This window comes from Suricata suricatta, chromosome 16 (assembly GCF_006229205.1).
Source record: "Suricata suricatta isolate VVHF042 chromosome 16, meerkat_22Aug2017_6uvM2_HiC, whole genome shotgun sequence".
NCBI classification, from domain to species: domain Eukaryota; kingdom Metazoa; phylum Chordata; class Mammalia; order Carnivora; family Herpestidae; genus Suricata; species Suricata suricatta.
Genome location: NC_043715.1, coordinates 57,523,945 through 57,540,284, shown reverse-complemented (window position 1 = coordinate 57,540,284; position 16,340 = coordinate 57,523,945). Strand labels below are relative to the sequence as shown.

The following is a 16,340-nucleotide window of genomic DNA, read 5'->3' as shown; positions in this document are numbered from 1 at the left end:
GAGGAGCCTGGGGGCAGCGGCGACAACAACGACCCTGCAGAAGGTGCCGCAGGCCCGCAGAAGGACGAGCTGATGCTTAATGGGGACCTCCTCTGAGCAGGTACCGCGCCCGGCACGGTTACACCCCGCTTCCAACCGCACGGCGCCAGGGGGAGGCACCCTGCCCTCCCCGAGTTGCCTGTGAGAAAAGCGAGGCTCGGAGAGGCTCGGCGACCTGCCCAAGATCACGCAGGAAGGAGGTCACAGGGCCGGGACTGGGCTCCACATCTGCCGGACTGCCCCTCCCCCCAGCACACATACTCACTGCCTCCTGGTTGGACACTATAAATGTGGCCCACGAAAGTAGGCCCAAGGAAGTGTCTGTGTATCTAGCTAGCCTTTTCATAGTCGAAGATTTGATGATAGCATAGGCATTTTTTCAATAAATTTAATTGGATAAAAAATTCAGCTCCTTTGGTGAAGTTGGGATATTGGCTAAGGGAGCGGGGTCTGAAGAAGGAGTATGGGTCCCTAGGACTGAAACGGTGCTTCCAAAATTAGAGCGAACCAGAGACATCCAGAGAAGGAAACGTTCTAGAAGAGACTTCTTCTCCCCTGACCTGCAAAGGGTGATTTTGAGTGGACGCCAGCCTTTTTTAGGGTGAGGAAACACTTTTTCCTGCTCCAGCCTTGTTCCACCCCCCAACTCAAAATCCTGACTTTAATGCTTGTGTCACTTAGCTGTTGCTGTGTAGCAAAGCATCCAGCACACAGTAGGTCCTCAAGAAATACTGAGTGCCTGAATGAATGGTTAACCATGCCCAGCTGCAACCCTAGAGCCGTTCAGGTCAAGCACGCACCGCGTGGTGTGGCTCCTCCTCCTGACCTTCGCCCAGCCCGTGCACTCGGGGAGTGCGAGGTGAAGGGATGAATGTGAAATGGGACCCCACTTTACAGACCTAGGTCAGAGTTCAGTCACCCCAAAGAACGAGGGAAACTGGTCCTCCGCGGCGCAAAGGCTGCGTTAGCCTCACTCTGCGGAGGGTGGGCGGGGCCGTGGGCGGGGCCGTGGGCGGGGCCGGCGTCCCGCATTTAAGCCCTTCCAGCCAGCGCCGACGAGAGCGGGCGGGGTGCAGCACCGGGGCGGGCCGGCGGGCTGGGCAGCGGGGCAGACCGGGAGGCTGGCGTGTGCGTGACTGAGTCGCAGCCCCGGAGGACGTGGGCGTCGGTCGTCCCTCCTGTTGCAGAGAGAGTGGCGCGTAGCGGTGGAGGAGCTGAGCCCCAGGAGCGGGAGCTGCCGAAAAGACCTGTTTCGGGGCTTCCGGACTTACGGAGAAGGTAGAGGAGGCTGCGGTCGGGAACACGGCAGCGCGGCCAGCCAGCCAGCCCCAAACCGCTCCCACGAGCCACGGCCATGCCAGTTTTTTCCTTAGCGTTGTTGGTTTCCCATATTTGCCAACTTACTGGACGTGCTCCGTCCCCCGCTGGGTTCCCCAGATACCACAGGCAGATACTAAACCCTGGGTCTAGCATTGTCCTGCTCCCAGAGGGAACCGAGGCGCGTCAAGCGCGTGGGGGAGGGGGTCGTAATGGGCTGGGGGCCCACAGGCTGGCGTGCAGAGTCCTGGGGGAAATGCAGGCTGAACTCTGAAGCCCTCCTCCCCCACTCAACTTTCCCAGGGCTCAGTTCCTCCAGGGAGACCCACCAGAGGAGGACAGACCAGAACCTCCTTAACCTGTCATTGTCCGGTGGTGATACAGGCTCCGCAGACAAGGAGAGTGGCCTGCGGAGGTTAGTGCTACTTGGGGACGGTGTGGGAGCAGAGCACGGCGGGAGGTGAGGGCGCCCTGGGAGCTCCGGGGGGGGGGGGGGACAGCATTACAGGCAGAGGCCCCGAGGCCGGCAGGCACGCGACGGGCTTGTTGAGACAGCAAAGCTCGTGCCTGCAGGGGTGCGAGCCCGAGCCCTGCATGAGGTCGGACGGCCATTGTGAGGACTTTGGCTTTTACCTGCTGCTGTGGGTGGATTATGAATGGTCTTCATTGTGGCGTCATGGGATCTGTCTGGCTGTTGAATGGAGAAGAGAACCTCAGGGGTGCAGGCGGATACCCCCACCAATGAAATGCGCTTCCTGGCGCGTGATAGAGCCCAACTGAAGGACCACTGCTCAGGTGCCTTATATTGTTACCATGATTGTTTGCAGTATCCCACGAATTTGATTAAGGTTGTGGCACGGTCTGAGCGAGTCTCAGCCCACAGCCCTCACGCAGCACCGCTGGCCGAGGCATCCTGGACGGTCCCCACAGGCATCTCCGTTCTCTGCCCGTTCCTGTGACAGCCACTTCCCGTCTCCAGCTGCTGTTCTCTCTGTCCCTTATTTCAATTCCGGTTCGTGTGGCACGGAAGGGCTGGGAGGTGCGTGTGTGTGTGTGTGTGTGTGTGTGAGGAGAACGTGTCTCCTGACCCCCACGCTGCCAGATGGAAGATCAGGGCGGTGGTGGTACCCATCCCCCCAGCCGCGTGGAGAAAAAGTCAGCCCTTGCAGAGTTTCCCTGAGGTCAATGGAGCGCAGACTCTGAGGTCCCAATGATATTCTTAGGCCCCGGGAACCAGCTATAAATTGAGCCGATGTCATCCTGAACTTTGGTGTAACTTGAATCAATGATTGATCAATAACAAACTTAAGCTCGTTGGAATCAAAGTTCCTTGCAACCAATAAACCCTAAGGAATGTAACAGCTGAGGCTTGTGTCGCTGAAGGGGCCATTGTTGCTCGCTTTTTAAATGCAATCACCTGGAGGGAAGTCTGGGGAGAGAGACACTCCCTCACATCTCCCTGCCCAGAGGTTTGTTTTTTTTTGGCAAAGTTGGGAGAAACTATTGGAAATCTTAGCAAAACAAAATGACACAAAGAGTCTAAACACACACATGCACCCACACAAGGATTTAAAAAGAGCAGGATGGAAATACCAACCACTAAAAGACAAGGTAAAATTTAAGCTCAATGATTTTTAAATTGCTTTAAAGACAATCGATTTGTTTTCATGTTTTTGATATATATTTTTTAAATTACCTCCAAGTTAGTTACCATATACGGCAACAATGATTTCAGTAGAGTCCTTAATGCCCCCGACCCATGTAGCCCATCCCCCTCCCCAACCCCTCCAACAACCCTCTGTCTGCTCTCCATATTTAAGTCTCATGTTTTGTCCCCCTCCCTGTTTTTATATTTTTGCATCCCTTCCCTTATGTTCATCTGTTTTGTATCTTAAAGTCCTCATCTGAGTAAAGTCATGTTTATTTCTCTGCCTAATCTCGCTTCACCTAATACCGTCTAGTTCCATCCACATAGTTGCAAATGGCAAGATTTTGTTCTTTCTGACTGCCGAGTAGTACTCCACTGTCTATATACACCACCTCTTCTTGACCCATTCAGCCGTTGACGAGCAGCTCTGCTTTCCGTACTCCAGCTACTGTTGATAGTGCTGCTATAAACATTGTAGGGCATCTGTCCTTCCAAACCCCATACCTGTGTTCCTCGGGGACACAACGAGCAGTGCAATCGCAGGGTTGTGCGGTAGTTCGACTTTTAATTGTTCGGGAACCTCCTTACTGTTTTCAGAGCGGCTGCACCAGTTTGCATTCCCACCAGTGGTGCAAAAGAGATCCTCTTTCTCCACGTCCACACCAGCCTCTGTTGTTACGTAGCTGGTTGATATTAGACCTTCTGATAGGTGTGACGTGGTATCTCATTGTGGTTTTGATTAGTATTTCCCTCACAGTGATGTTGAGCGTCATTTCACCTGTCTGTTGGCCATCTGGAATTCTTCTTTGGAGAAGTGTCTGTTCATCTTTTTTGTCCATTTCTTCTTTGGATTAGTTGGGAGGTTCTTCAGTGTTGAGTTTGACAAGTTTCTTCTAGACTTTGGATACTGACCCTTTATCTGATATGCTGTTTGCAAATATCTTCTCCCAGTCCCATGGGAGAAACTAAATCTCCCATCAGTTTTGCTTACTATTTCCTTGCTGTGCAGAAACTTTTTATTTTGATGAGAACCAAATAGTTCATTTTTGCGATTCTTTCCCTTCTGGAGACGTGTTGAGGAAGTAGATGCAGCTAAAATCAAAGACTTATTCCCTGCTTTGTCCTGGAGGATTTTGATAGCTTCCTGCCTTCCACTGAGGCCTTTGATCCATTTGGACTTTACTTTTGTGTCTGGTGTGAGAAAGCGGTCCAGATTCCCTTTGCTGCCTGTCGCGGTCCAGTTGTCCCAGCACCACGTGCTGGAGAGACTCTCTTCCATTGAATGTTCTTTCCTGCTTTGTCAGAGATGAGTTGGCCATACATTCGTGGGTCAGTTTCAGGGTTCGGTATCCCGTTCCCTTGATCTGAGTGTCTGTTCTTGTGCCAGTACCGTACTGCCTTGACGATTACAGCCTTGGACTACAGCCCGAAGTCTGGGATTGTGACGGCTCCTGCTTTGGTTTCCTTTCTCGAGATTGCTTCGTCTGCTCGGGTTCCATCCTAATTTTAAGTTTTTCTTCCAGCTCTGTGTAGAATGCTGGTGTCTTTTGACGGGGACTGCACTGAAGATGTCCATCACCTTGCATAGGACTGACTTTTTAACACAACTGTTCTTCCTATTCAGGAGCATGGAATGTTTTTCCTTGCTGTGCACGTGTCTCCTTCAATTTCCTGCATCAGATTTCTCTAGTTTTCAGTGTGTAGATTTTTCACCTCTTTGGTTATATTTGTTCCTAGGTATTTCATGGTTTCATTTTTTTTTTCTTGGTACATCGTAAATTGCCTGGATTCTTTAACTTGTCTTTCTGTTGCTTCGTTTTTAGAGTACAGGGAAGCAACTGGTGTCTGTTTATTGGTCTTCTACCCTCCCCTTTGTGGAGTCCCTGGATCAGTGCTACCAATTTTTTGGTGGAATCTTTTGGGCTTTCCATATGGAGTGTTGTGTCATCTGTGAAGAGTGAAAGTTTGACCCCCTCCTGGCCGATTTGGATGCCTTGTATTTCGTTGTGTTGTCTGATTGCTGGGGCTAAGACTCCCAGTAGTATGTGGAATAACAGTGGCGAGAGTGGACATCCCTGTCTTGTTCCTGACCTTAGGGGGAGAGCTCTCAGTTTTTCCCCATGGAGGATCATATTAGCGTTGGGTCTTTCCTAAATGGCTTTCATGATCTTGAGGTACGATCCTTCTCTCCCTACCCTCTTAAGGGCTCTCATCAAGAAAGGATGCCGGTGTTTGTCCAGTGGTTTCTCGGCATCTATTGAGAGGATCCTGTGGTCTTTGTCCTTTCTTTTATTGATGTGATGAATCATACTGATTGTTTTGTGGATATTGACCCAGCTCTGCATCCCAGGGATAAATCCCACGTGGTCGTGGTGCATAATTTCTTTGATGTCTTCTTGGATCCTGGTGGCTCATATCTCGATGAGGATTTTTGCATCCCTGTTCCTCAGGGAGCTTGGTCTATACTTCTCTCCTCTGGTGGGGTCTCTGTCTGGTTTTGGAGTCAAGGTAATGCTGGCTTCATACAAAACGTTTGGATGTTTTCCTTCCCTTTCTGGTTTTTGGAACAGCTTCAAGGGAATAGGTGTTAATTCCTCCTTAAATGTGTGGTAGAATTCCCCTGGAAAGCCATCTGGTCCCTGCCTCTTGTTTTCTGGGAGATTTTTGCTTACTAATTCGATTTCTTTACTCGTTATGGGTCTGTTCAAATTTTCTGTTTCTTGCCGTTTGTGTCTTGGCCGTTTATATATTCCTAGGAGTTTGTCCTTTTCTTCCGGACTGCCCATTTGATTGGCGTATCATTGCTCATGATATTCTTATTCCAGTGTTTTGTTCTGCCATGTTGGTTGTGATCTCTCCTCTTTCATTCTTGATTTAATTTATTTGGGCCCTTTCCTTTTTGATCGCACTGGCTCGTGGTTTATCAAATCTGTGAATGCTTTCAAGGAAGCAGTTCCGGTTTCATTGATCCATTCTCCTGGGTTTGTTTGTTTCTGTATTGGTTTCAGTAGCATTGGTTTCTGCCCTAATCGTTACTATTTCCTGACTTTGCTCGTTTGGGGTTTATTTGCTCTTCTTCCTCCTTCAGCTCTTTGAGGTGTAAGGTGAGGTTGTGTATCCGAGACCTTTCTTCCCCCGCTAGGAAGGCCTGGATTGCTACATACTTCTCTCTTACAACTGCCTTTGCTGCGTCCCTCTCTGTGGGCTGTGGTGTTATCATTTTCACGGGCTTCCATGGACTTTTAACTTTCCTCCTTGACTTGTTGGTTAGCCTGTTCATTCTGTAGTAGGGTGTTCTTTGGTCTCCGTGTATTTGTTATCTTTCCACATTTTTTTCTTGTGGTTCATTTCGAGGTTCATAGCGTCGGGGTCTGAAAATGTGCAGGGGATGGTCTCGACCTTTCTGTCCTTGTTGAGGGCTGGTCGGTGTCCCAGTATGTGGTCTAGCCTGGAGAACGCTCCACATGCACTGGAGAAGAATGTATATCTCACTGTGTTAGGAGGGAATGTTCGGAATGTATCTGTTAAGTCCATGGGGTCCAGTGTGTCATTTGGAGCCATGGTTTCCTTGTTGATTTTCTGCTTAGGTGATCTGCCTGTTGCTGTACATGGAGTGTGGAAGTCCCCTGCTACTACAGTGTTGTTATCCATGAGTTTCTTTCTGGTTGTGATTACCGCATTTCTATGTTTGCATCCTCCCATATTTGGAGCATACATGTTTATAATTGTTATGTGTTCTTGGTGGATAGACCCCCTTGCTTATGATATAATGGCCTTCTTCATCGCTCGCTGCAGTCTTTCATTGAACGTCTAGATGGTCTGATGTAAGTATGCTACTCTGACTTTCTTTTCATGGCAGTAAGCATGACAGATGGTTCTCCATCCCTTTAATCTGAAGATGTCTTTAGGTCTAAAGTGGGTTTCCTGTGAACAGTATATAGATGGGTCTTGTTTTCTTGTTCATTCCATTACCCTGTGTCTTGATGGGTGCATTTAGTCCATTGATGTTTAGGGTGAGTACGGAAAGATAGTTTATTGCCATTATGTTTCTGGCAGAGTTGGCGTTTCTGTGGGCGTTCTCCGGTCCTTTGTAGTCTCTGTTGCTTTGGTTCCCTGCCCTCCCCTCGTCTCGTCTCTCCTTGGAGTGTCCCCCTTAAAAGTTTTTGAGTGGCTGATTTAGTGGTCACAAACTCCTTTAATACTTTTGTAGGTCGGGGAAACTTTGAATCTCTCCTTATCCTTTGAATGACAGCCTTGCTGGATACAGGATTGTTGGCTGAGGATTTTTGTGATTCCGCACATTGGATATTTCCTGCCACTCGTTTCTGGCCTGCCAAGTTTCTTGGATAGGTCTGCCGCAAACCTGGTCTGTCTTCCTTTGCATGTGAAGGATTGTTTTTCCCTTGCTGCTTTCGTGATTCCTCCCTCGCCTGCGTGTTTTGTGAGGTTGACTGACATGCTTTGGTGATGGTCGGTCTTGGTTGAATCCTGTGGGAGTCCTCTGTGCTTCCTGTGTTTTAGTATCTGGGTCTTTCCTCATATCAGGAAATTTTTCCACTGTGATTGGTGACATAAGCCTTCTACTCTTGTTTTTTTATCTCCTTATTTTTGGACCCATCTTATTCTGATTTATTCTTCAATCATGTTCCTTTTGCTTTAGTATCTCCTTTTTTTGCTTTTCCCCTCTAATTTCCTTGTCCCCTCTAATTTTCTTGCTGCTGTGGCATACATTTGGGATATCAGGTCAGCTATAGCATTTTTTATTTCATGTTGACTCGCTTTGATTTCTTTTACCTTTGTAGAGAAGCATTCTAACCTATTTTTGACCCCAGCAGTATTCCTTATGGTGCTTCTAAATACTGTTTGAGACATGCTGCCTATCTCTTTGTTGGTTGAGTCCCCGGCTGTCACTTCTTCCTGCTCTTTATTTTGGGGCGAATTCCTGCTTCCGTCATTTTGAGTGAAGAAAAGCAATAAGGTAAATACAGTTTAAATACAAAAATTGACATCAACACAGACAGAAATCACATATATGCTAGATCTAGGGGTGTTGTTCTGGTTAATGAAAAGTGATTGATTAGAGAAAAAAGTGAAATAGCAAAATTTTTTGAAAAAATGTAGAAAATGAATAGAATTTATGTTAATTACATCAAGTAATTATATTTCAATCAATTTTGAAAATTTTCCAAAATATTTAGAGAAATATAACGATAAATGTTTAGTAAAAGTTTAAAGCACAAATAAACTTTTTTCTGCTTGTATTCATGTAAAATAAATGAAAAATTTGGATGGTCCATTGAATCGAGTGAAATATGATTGACGTTACATAGTTTTTCCTTAAAAGTGATCCTGCGAAGCACTCATAGTCCTTAATCTAAGCCGGCAGAGAGATTTGTGGTGTTCCTGAAGAGCAGGGCTGCCCTCAGGAGCGGGGCTTAGTGTAACAGCTCCCGTCTCCACTCGATGGCGCCCCGTAGCTTACTGCGGGGGTTGTTGCGGCACTTGTAGGTGTTTGAGCATGTGCAGGGTGAAAATGGCAAAGTATCCTGGTTAGTATCGGCCGTCTGTGCTCTCCCCAGTGGGGAAGTGCATACCTGTCTTTGGTCTCAAGTGGCTGTCCACTCCGCACTTTGACACCGTCCATGACAACGCCATCAGGTTGCCAGGGGGAATCTCCCTCTTGAGTTTCATCTGAGATGTGGCTATTTTCCCCTGACTTCTCACTTCTGAGGGACTGTGGCTTTGACTTCTCAGATTCTCTGGGAGAGGGTCTCACTGAGCAATGGCTGGGTGCCAGTGGCAGCTAGGATTGTTCATGGTCCGTTGCTACTGCTGTTGTCCAGGGACTTGTGGCTGGGTCCAGTCCACCCCAGAAAAAGTTCACGCTATTGTGTAACACTGGCATTTCAGCAATTATGCAAAATCTCGTGGGACCCAAGGACTTCCCGGACCCATTCTGCTCCCATGGAGTCACCCTTCCCACCAGACACCACTATGTATTTGAGCTGCAGTTTCAGACTCTGTGCTCCTCCTGTTGATAGATTCTTAATGGAATTTCTCCCTTTTTAGTTGTGTCCCTGTGGCTTTCCCCACTTTTCTACTTTCTCTCCAGCTGCTTTTCTGGGGGGTGCTTTTCCCATACTCCCCAACCCCATCCTCTCTCCGCACGCAAAACCAGCTCCCTGCCCTCCCCCACTTCCCCTCTCTGTGCCACGTATCTGCTGAGCTCTGTGGTTCAGGTTGTGCGGATTGTTGTGCTAATCCTCAAATCGGTTTTCTAGGTGTGCCGGATGGTTTAGTGGTGATCTGGCTGCATTTCAGGGACAAGAGACACAATAAAGTCTTCCATGCTGTTCTGCCTCTTGGCTCCTCTCAAAGACAATCATTTTATATTGCACAACAGACTCAGAATCAGGTTTGAACGAAGATTTATTGCATGGCTACTAATGCCTGGTATTGTGCTTGGTGTTTTATGTATATTATTTAATTGGCAAAGACATCAGTGCTGTACCTTTTATGCGTCAAATTACACGGCTGAATACATAAAGCAAAGTTTATAAAAATATATTGACAAACACAGTCCTACTAACAAATTTTCACATAACCTTACTGGTTTTTTACAGAAGGTGAGCCAAAATTAACACCTGAATCTAAACAATGTAAGACTGGGGTTAACAGACACGTAGAGTTCTGTGTTCCACGGACTGAAAATACACATTCGTCTTACATGTCCGTGAGACACATGCAAACCCTGGACATGTTTTAGGCCACAATAAAAGCTTTTAAAAAGCTTTTGAAAGCAGATATTAGAGGCCACATTCTTTGTTGACAGTGCAGTAAATCAAAACTATTTTTAAATAAACCTAATCACCAAGTTTCAGAGCACTCTTTAGAAACACTACAATATAACATTTAGGTAACAAACAAGAACACAAATTATCAAATTAAAATGTGGCCAAGGCTATAATCAGAAGGGTATTTATTATGAAGTATACGACATTAGCAAATCATTTTGTAAAAAAAAAAAAAAAATGAATTGATTATTCTACATAAAAACAGGCAAGGAATAGAAATAATAAAAAGTGAACCCAGTACTTATTAATGGAAAACAAATTACAAACTAGAGAAATGCAGATATAAATAGTAATGCTAGTGCTTTGGAAAACTCATAGTAAACTAGATAAAACTTTGACAAATCTAATGGTAAACCATAAGCAGATGTTGAAAGGAAGGAGACAGAGCAAAATAAAGAGAAGATTTTCATTTAATTACAGAATAGTATTTATAACTGAGCTAATAATCTGAAAGGTTCAATGGAATGGAGAATTTTCTAGGACATAAAAAATGCTATAAGTTATCAAAATTAATGAAAAGTATTGATAAACTGATAACATGAGAAGAAACTGAGAAAGCCACCCAAGAATTTAGCAGAAACTTCCTCTCCTTAGCTCTAGGCCCGGACTGCCTTACTGGTGAATTCCTTTGACATATCAAGGAAGTGGTACTTCCTAAGCTACAGAAACTATTCTAAGGCTTAGAAAACAATAAAGGTTACGTCCTTCTATGATGCCTATCCGTGTTACCGAAACCTGACAGACACAGCGCCGATCTTACATAAAATATCAAGAAATGGACTCCAGTACCTGAAAAGAGCTAGTGTGCCACAACCCTACGAATATAAAGCGGATTTGATATTAAGAAACCTACCAGATTTCATCCATCCTGAATTGCAGGTTCTTTCATTGTCTAATTGGTGGCATCTTACAATTAAGTAGCATGTTCCTTCTCTCTCAGTGGTATATAAAGTAATACGTGTTTACAGTCAGTGATGTCTTAAGTTCAACGAAATACAGTGATGCAAAACCTCCTACCAAAAGTTAAATGCCAAGAAAAAAAATCATCTTGATGGAGGCTCAAAAGGCATTTGCTAATATTCAATACCTGTTCCTGATTTTTTACCCGAGACATTTCCTTAAGAAGAAACAGGTCATTCATTTCAAAGCAATGGCCGCCGTTATATGTGAAACATCATAGGCATCCCTGTTAACACCAGGAACAAAAACAGGACACACACCACCAAGACTATGGTGGTTTGTTGTGGGGCTTTTGACCACTCCACAAAGCCCTGAAACAGACAAAAAAAAAAAGTATAAATATTAGAAATGGAGGGGCCACCACTGTTTCTTGCAGGAAAATGTGATTGCATGAGTGGGAATGAAATGATGTATTAACTGAAAAGCTGAATTCACAACTGTATCAATGACCAAATATAAATATACAAAAATAAGTAACACACTGATGCTCGATCAAAGATCAGTATAACGATACACGTGATGACAAATTTGAAGGCGACATATAAAGTCTCCCAGTCTGAACCACCACCTGTACACACCAGGGATCTCGGCTGTGTTTCCTGGCCCAACGCATCTCCTACATTCCCAACTTAAGAATCTCACCATCTCCACTTGGGTGTCCTTTTCATATTTACTTTGGGGCGGGTCAGGGAGAAGGGGACAGAGGGTCCAGAGCAGGCTCTGCGCTGACAGCACTGAACCCAGTGTGGGGCTCCAAGTCACAAACTGTGAGCTCAGGACCTGAGCCCGAGTTGGACGCTCCACTGACTGAGCCCCCCAGGCGCCCCTCCGCTTGGATATCTAGTGGACGTCTGGAAGTTTACGTATCCCAAATGTCCTAATCTCCCTCCCCCAACTCAAAAAAAGAAAATGTCCTCTTGCAGCTTCCCTCTCCCTCTCCCTCAGGCCTCTCACAGCATCCTTGGTGCCGCTTTTTTTCTCTCCACACACATTCGAGCCATCAACCAATGCTGTTGGCTTTACCTCCAAAATATGTCCAGAAGCCGCCTGCTTCCCCCTGGTCCCGGCCACCGTCACTCTTATTTCCTATCCTGAGGCTACCCCAACCCCCAGGTCCTTCTCCTTGGCGGGGCTAGAGCGCTCCTTCCAAAGCTGAAGTCACTCCAGGCATTACCCATTGTGCCCGGGCCAGGCGCCTCGAAGCCTCTGCAGCTGCAGTTTCTCCTTCCTGAGCAGCTTTCCCCCCAAGACTCCGTGAGGCTCTCTGTCACCTCCTCTGTCACTCAGGTCCCATCACTTAAACACTTCTCTCACCACTATGTTCTGAACTGCACACCCCACTACTACGCACACCCCCTTGCCCCGCTTTCCTTCGCTCCAGGCCCTGTGAGGGCCAAGACTGATTTTCTCAGGACTGTACCCCGGTGCCTGCCACAGAGCAGAGCTCTATAAGTAACTGTCACATGCACACATGAAAGACACACCATGATGAAGGATGGGAAGACAAAGTGGCTTATGGGGACAGTTCTTCTCCAAACTAGTGATGAGTTTAGTGCAACTGCCATTAAAGTCTCAGGAAGCTTGGGGAATGAATATGACATAAGATGAGTTATCTGGAAAGCTAGGCCGCAGTGATATGAAAACACATCCTGAAAAAGAAGAGAAATGGACAGAACATTTACTATGAAGTGTCAAAGCACATTAGAGACCCCTGCTGAAATTCCATCTCTACTCCGCAGGAAAGGCCTGGTCCCTGCGCTGGCCTGCTGGCCCCTGTGACGCCTGGGGACCGAGCCACAGAAGCGGCTCCCAAGCCCAGCAAAGCCTCAGAAGAACTTGGGGAACTTTTTCAAATAACTGGGCTCCACCCGGAGTTTGATTCAGCACCTCTTGGACAGGCCCAGAGAATCTGGGCTTTTATGAAGGTCCTCACACTTCAGGCTGTAGGACAGGAGGACAACGTCACAAATACGTATTCCTCCACGGTAACAATGACAACCTATTCATCACCTGAGGAAACGGTGAGGCCAGAGTCTACTACGGAGTGCTGGGCAGCTGTAAAAGTGAATCTGAAAGAGAGCAGGGGCGCCTGGGTGACTCAGGTAAGCACCCGACCGGCTCAGTTCATGATCTCGCGGTTCATGAGTTGGAGCCCTGTGTCAGGCTCTGTGCTGACAGCTCAGAGCCTGGAGCCAGTGCTGGGTTCTGTGTCTCCCTCTCTGACCCCCTCGCTCATGCTCTCTCTCAAAAATAAACATTAACCTTTTTTTAAAGTGCACACATTCTAACCGTACGCTCTGGAAGGTGAGCAGCCTGTGTCACCAGCTCCCATTCCCTGCGCCCCTAAGTTCTCCGCTCTCATGCTCCCCCCTCCCCTAGCCCCTCTCCCACTTCTGAGGGCGGAGGCAGTTCTGGGCGTTGGCATTTCCCCTTAGCCTCACCCACTTAGATAAGGTTTGCATTTGTGACAAATGCTTGGATTTTGCGGGACAGAGTGATGGGACCATTTTCTCCTCCCTACTTTCCCATGAGGCCACAGCCGGGGAACGCCCGCCCTCTTGGAAAGAGCAGGAAAGTGACTCTTCTCCTTCCTCCCCCTCCTTCACTCATTCCCTCCCATGAGAGATGGAGTGACATCTGATTCACGGGATGGGCACAGGCCCTTATCCCTGGTCTCCCCTGGGGGAAGGGGGGAAGGACAAAGCCCCAGACACATGGGGACCTTAATGGTCCAGAGACACTGGATTCAAATTCTAGCTCCATCGTTTACAAGCTGAGTGACCTAGGGAAAGTTGCTTAACTTCTCTGTGCCTTAGTTTCCCCATATTTAAAATGGGACCATAACAAATTCTATCTCAAGAAACTGTTAAAAGATGATCAAAGCCTGGGTGGCTCAGTCGGTTAAGCGTCTGACTTCAGCTCAGGCCATGATCTCACGGTTCGTGGGTTCCAGTCCCGCATTGGGCTCTGTGCTGACAGCTCAGAGCTTGGAGCCTGCTTAGGATACTGTGTCTGCCTCTCTCTCTCTCTCTCTCTCTCTCTCTCTCTCTCTCTCTCTCTCTGCGCCCCTCCCCTGGTCATGCTCTGTCTCTGAAAAATGAATAAATGTTAAAAAAAATATTATCAAATAAGTTGAGGGAGATGCATGGTGAGGGCTACGGAGCTTGGCTATTTTTATTATTATTAAGGGTCTACCATCCCACATGGCCTGTTTTTTTTTTTTTTGAAGGGGGCCACCCACAGGAGGGAGACTGTCCACGCGGAAGCTCAGGGGGGTCGGCCCTGCCTGCAGCGTCTGCTCCGTCGGTGCGAGTGAGTCACGGCTCGGTGAACAATGAATGAGCGAAGGAACGCTACTGCAGAGGCCCGTGCGCCCCTCCCCTGCCCTTACACGGCGCCCTGGGACAGGCAGGGAGCCACACTCACTACCCCAGCCGCAGTCCGGGTCGAGTCGGGCTCATGAGACCCGAGGTGAAGGGCGGCTCGTGTCTGTATCATCGTGGCCCATTTTTCCCCGACTGGCTCCCACACCTGCCCCCCACCTCATCCAACCCCCTTCCTTTGGCGACGCTTCTGTGTACCTGCAAGGCCCTAGTCTGGCTGCCCGCCGCATGGAAGGCACCCCCGACCCCCGTGGCATGGAACCCGGCAGCAAGAGGGGTCCTGATAAAGCGTAAGTTGGAACAGTCATTCAGAGTAAAAACCAAATCCGAATTCTTATCAAGGTCAACAGACACTACATCATCCATCACCTCCGTGACCTTGTCTCCTCCTTCGCCGGCTTCTCCAGCCAACTGACCCCTGCTGCTGTTCCTCACGGGTGCGGGGCACACTCGTACCCCCGGGCCTTTGCACTTGCCCTGCCCCTCCGCCTAGACCCTCTTCCCGCTGGACCCCTGCCCGGCTCACTCTCCCCCCTCCTTCATGCTTTTACTCCAGTATCTCCCTCACAATGGCAGCCCCTCCCCCATCCCGTACTAACTCCCTTCCTGCCTTATTTTTCTCCAAAGCATTTACTACCATCCAGCATGACTTGTAACTAAACTACTTAACTTGCTTGTTGTCTCTCCACCTTGGTGACTGTAAGCCCAGTGAAGGGAGGCACCATTTCTATCCGATCCATTGCTGCACCTCGGGGCCGGGAGCGCTGCCTGGCACAGAGCATGTGCTCAACCAGCAGCAGCGGATGAATGAACGGTCTCATTCCAGCCCGGTTTTCACCCCCACCCCTCACTGCCCCCCCCAAATATGCCATGCCCCAGCATGCCCCTCTGCCTTTGCTAATGCTGTTCCTTCTGCCTAGAGGGAAGAAAATACAGTTTGTTTCCTTTCCTGATCTGTAAATTCTTACCCCTAAAAGCGCAGGTCTGGTGTTCCCCATCTCTGGAAAACTCTAGAATAAGCCTCTTCACCCAGAGTTGACTTGTTCAGTCCTTGTTTCTGCACTCATGGCTTCCCCCCTCCCCCCATGTGAAGCCAGTCAAGGGCTTTCCTGGCTTAGACCCATCTGAGTGGCATCTCTGACCTAGGACTGGGAGACGGGACCCTCATGTTGCTGAGAGACGTTATGTGGTGTCCTAGTGCATAAGAGAAATGAATAAATAAAAGAAGCACTGTTACTATTGAACGTAATGATGTCTTGTGCTCCCCAAAGAAGACATTTAGGTGTTCAAATGAAAGGAATGTGCCTGGCAAACCTGTTGGGTTTCACGCATGGTGAACACACACACCTGCGAATCCTCGGGCTCCTCGTCGACCTCCGCCGCCGCCGAGGTCCACTCCGGGGCCCCCCCGGGCTCTTGGCGGGACCGACCTGAGGGGAGGACAAAGGAGCCAGGAGTGAGTGACCGGGCCAGCGGGGGTGGGCTCCGCTTGCCTGCCCCACCCGCATCCTATCCCTTTTCTCCTGACTTCCTACCGCACGTTCCCGTGCACGCTGGCCCGTGTGGGCCGGGCGGGGCCGGGAGAACAGGAGACCTGGACTCTGGTCCCGTTGCTGTCGTCACCTGATGTGACCTGCCACCGGAGCCTCTGTTCCTTCACCTGTCAGGTGGGTAAAACAGCCCCTCCGGGCCTCCCGCACAGCCGAGTGAGGTTCCTCCACGGAATCAACCCGGAGGAAGCAGGCTTGTCCAGCTGCAGGTGGAGAAAGCGCCCCACGTTCGAGCCCCACCATCCTCCGCGCTCCTCACGGCTCCGCACTGGGGATCAGGCCAAAGATGGGCATTTTCCAGGCCCTGCCAGGAGCCCCGTCCCCCCTCCCCACCGCCACGACGGACACCCACAGCGCCCTGGCCTCTGTCCAACGCCCGCCGTCCCCTGTCCCCTGTGGGAGAAGGGAAGGCCCGGCCCGTCCCGCGGCGGGCTGCCTCTCAGGGGGCCGCGTCTCGGCAAAGGGCACCGCCTGGGTCCAGCAGTTTGAGCCCAAACCCCAGGAGTTACCTCGCTGTCTCGCCCGTTGCCCCCTCCGCACCTCGCGCCCCCAATCTCTCCACCTATGCCCACCACTGCCACATGGAGCC

The 16,340-nt window shown here is 49.0% G+C and overlaps 2 protein-coding genes and 1 long non-coding RNA gene across 3 annotated transcripts in view; 1 reads left to right on the top strand and 2 right to left on the bottom strand.

Annotated features, from left to right (window-relative positions):
* ZNF835 (zinc finger protein 835) overlaps positions 1-96 on the top strand; it is a 4,413-nt gene extending 4,317 nt beyond the window's left edge. Inside the window, exon 4 of the mRNA XM_029924413.1 lies at positions 18-96. Within this exon, the coding sequence (XP_029780273.1) occupies positions 18-96 (79 nt within the window). The remainder of the gene's footprint in view (positions 1-17) is intronic.
* Positions 97-436: 340 nt separating this feature from the next.
* Positions 437-1,958, bottom strand: LOC115280119. The gene is made up of 3 exons (XR_003903659.1): positions 1,311-1,958; positions 939-1,217; positions 437-599 (listed from the first exon to the last, which is right to left on the bottom strand). It is a non-coding gene; the product is annotated as an uncharacterized LOC115280119 (long non-coding RNA).
* Positions 1,959-9,415: 7,457 nt separating this feature from the next.
* SMIM17 (small integral membrane protein 17) overlaps positions 9,416-16,340 on the bottom strand; it is an 18,640-nt gene continuing 11,715 nt past the window's right edge. The window contains exons 3-4 of the mRNA XM_029924772.1: positions 15,549-15,631; positions 9,416-11,129 (exon numbers count right to left, since the gene is read on the bottom strand). Of these exons, the coding sequence (XP_029780632.1) occupies positions 11,019-11,129; positions 15,549-15,631 (194 nt within the window). The 3' untranslated portion in view covers positions 9,416-11,018. The remainder of the gene's footprint in view (positions 11,130-15,548; positions 15,632-16,340) is intronic.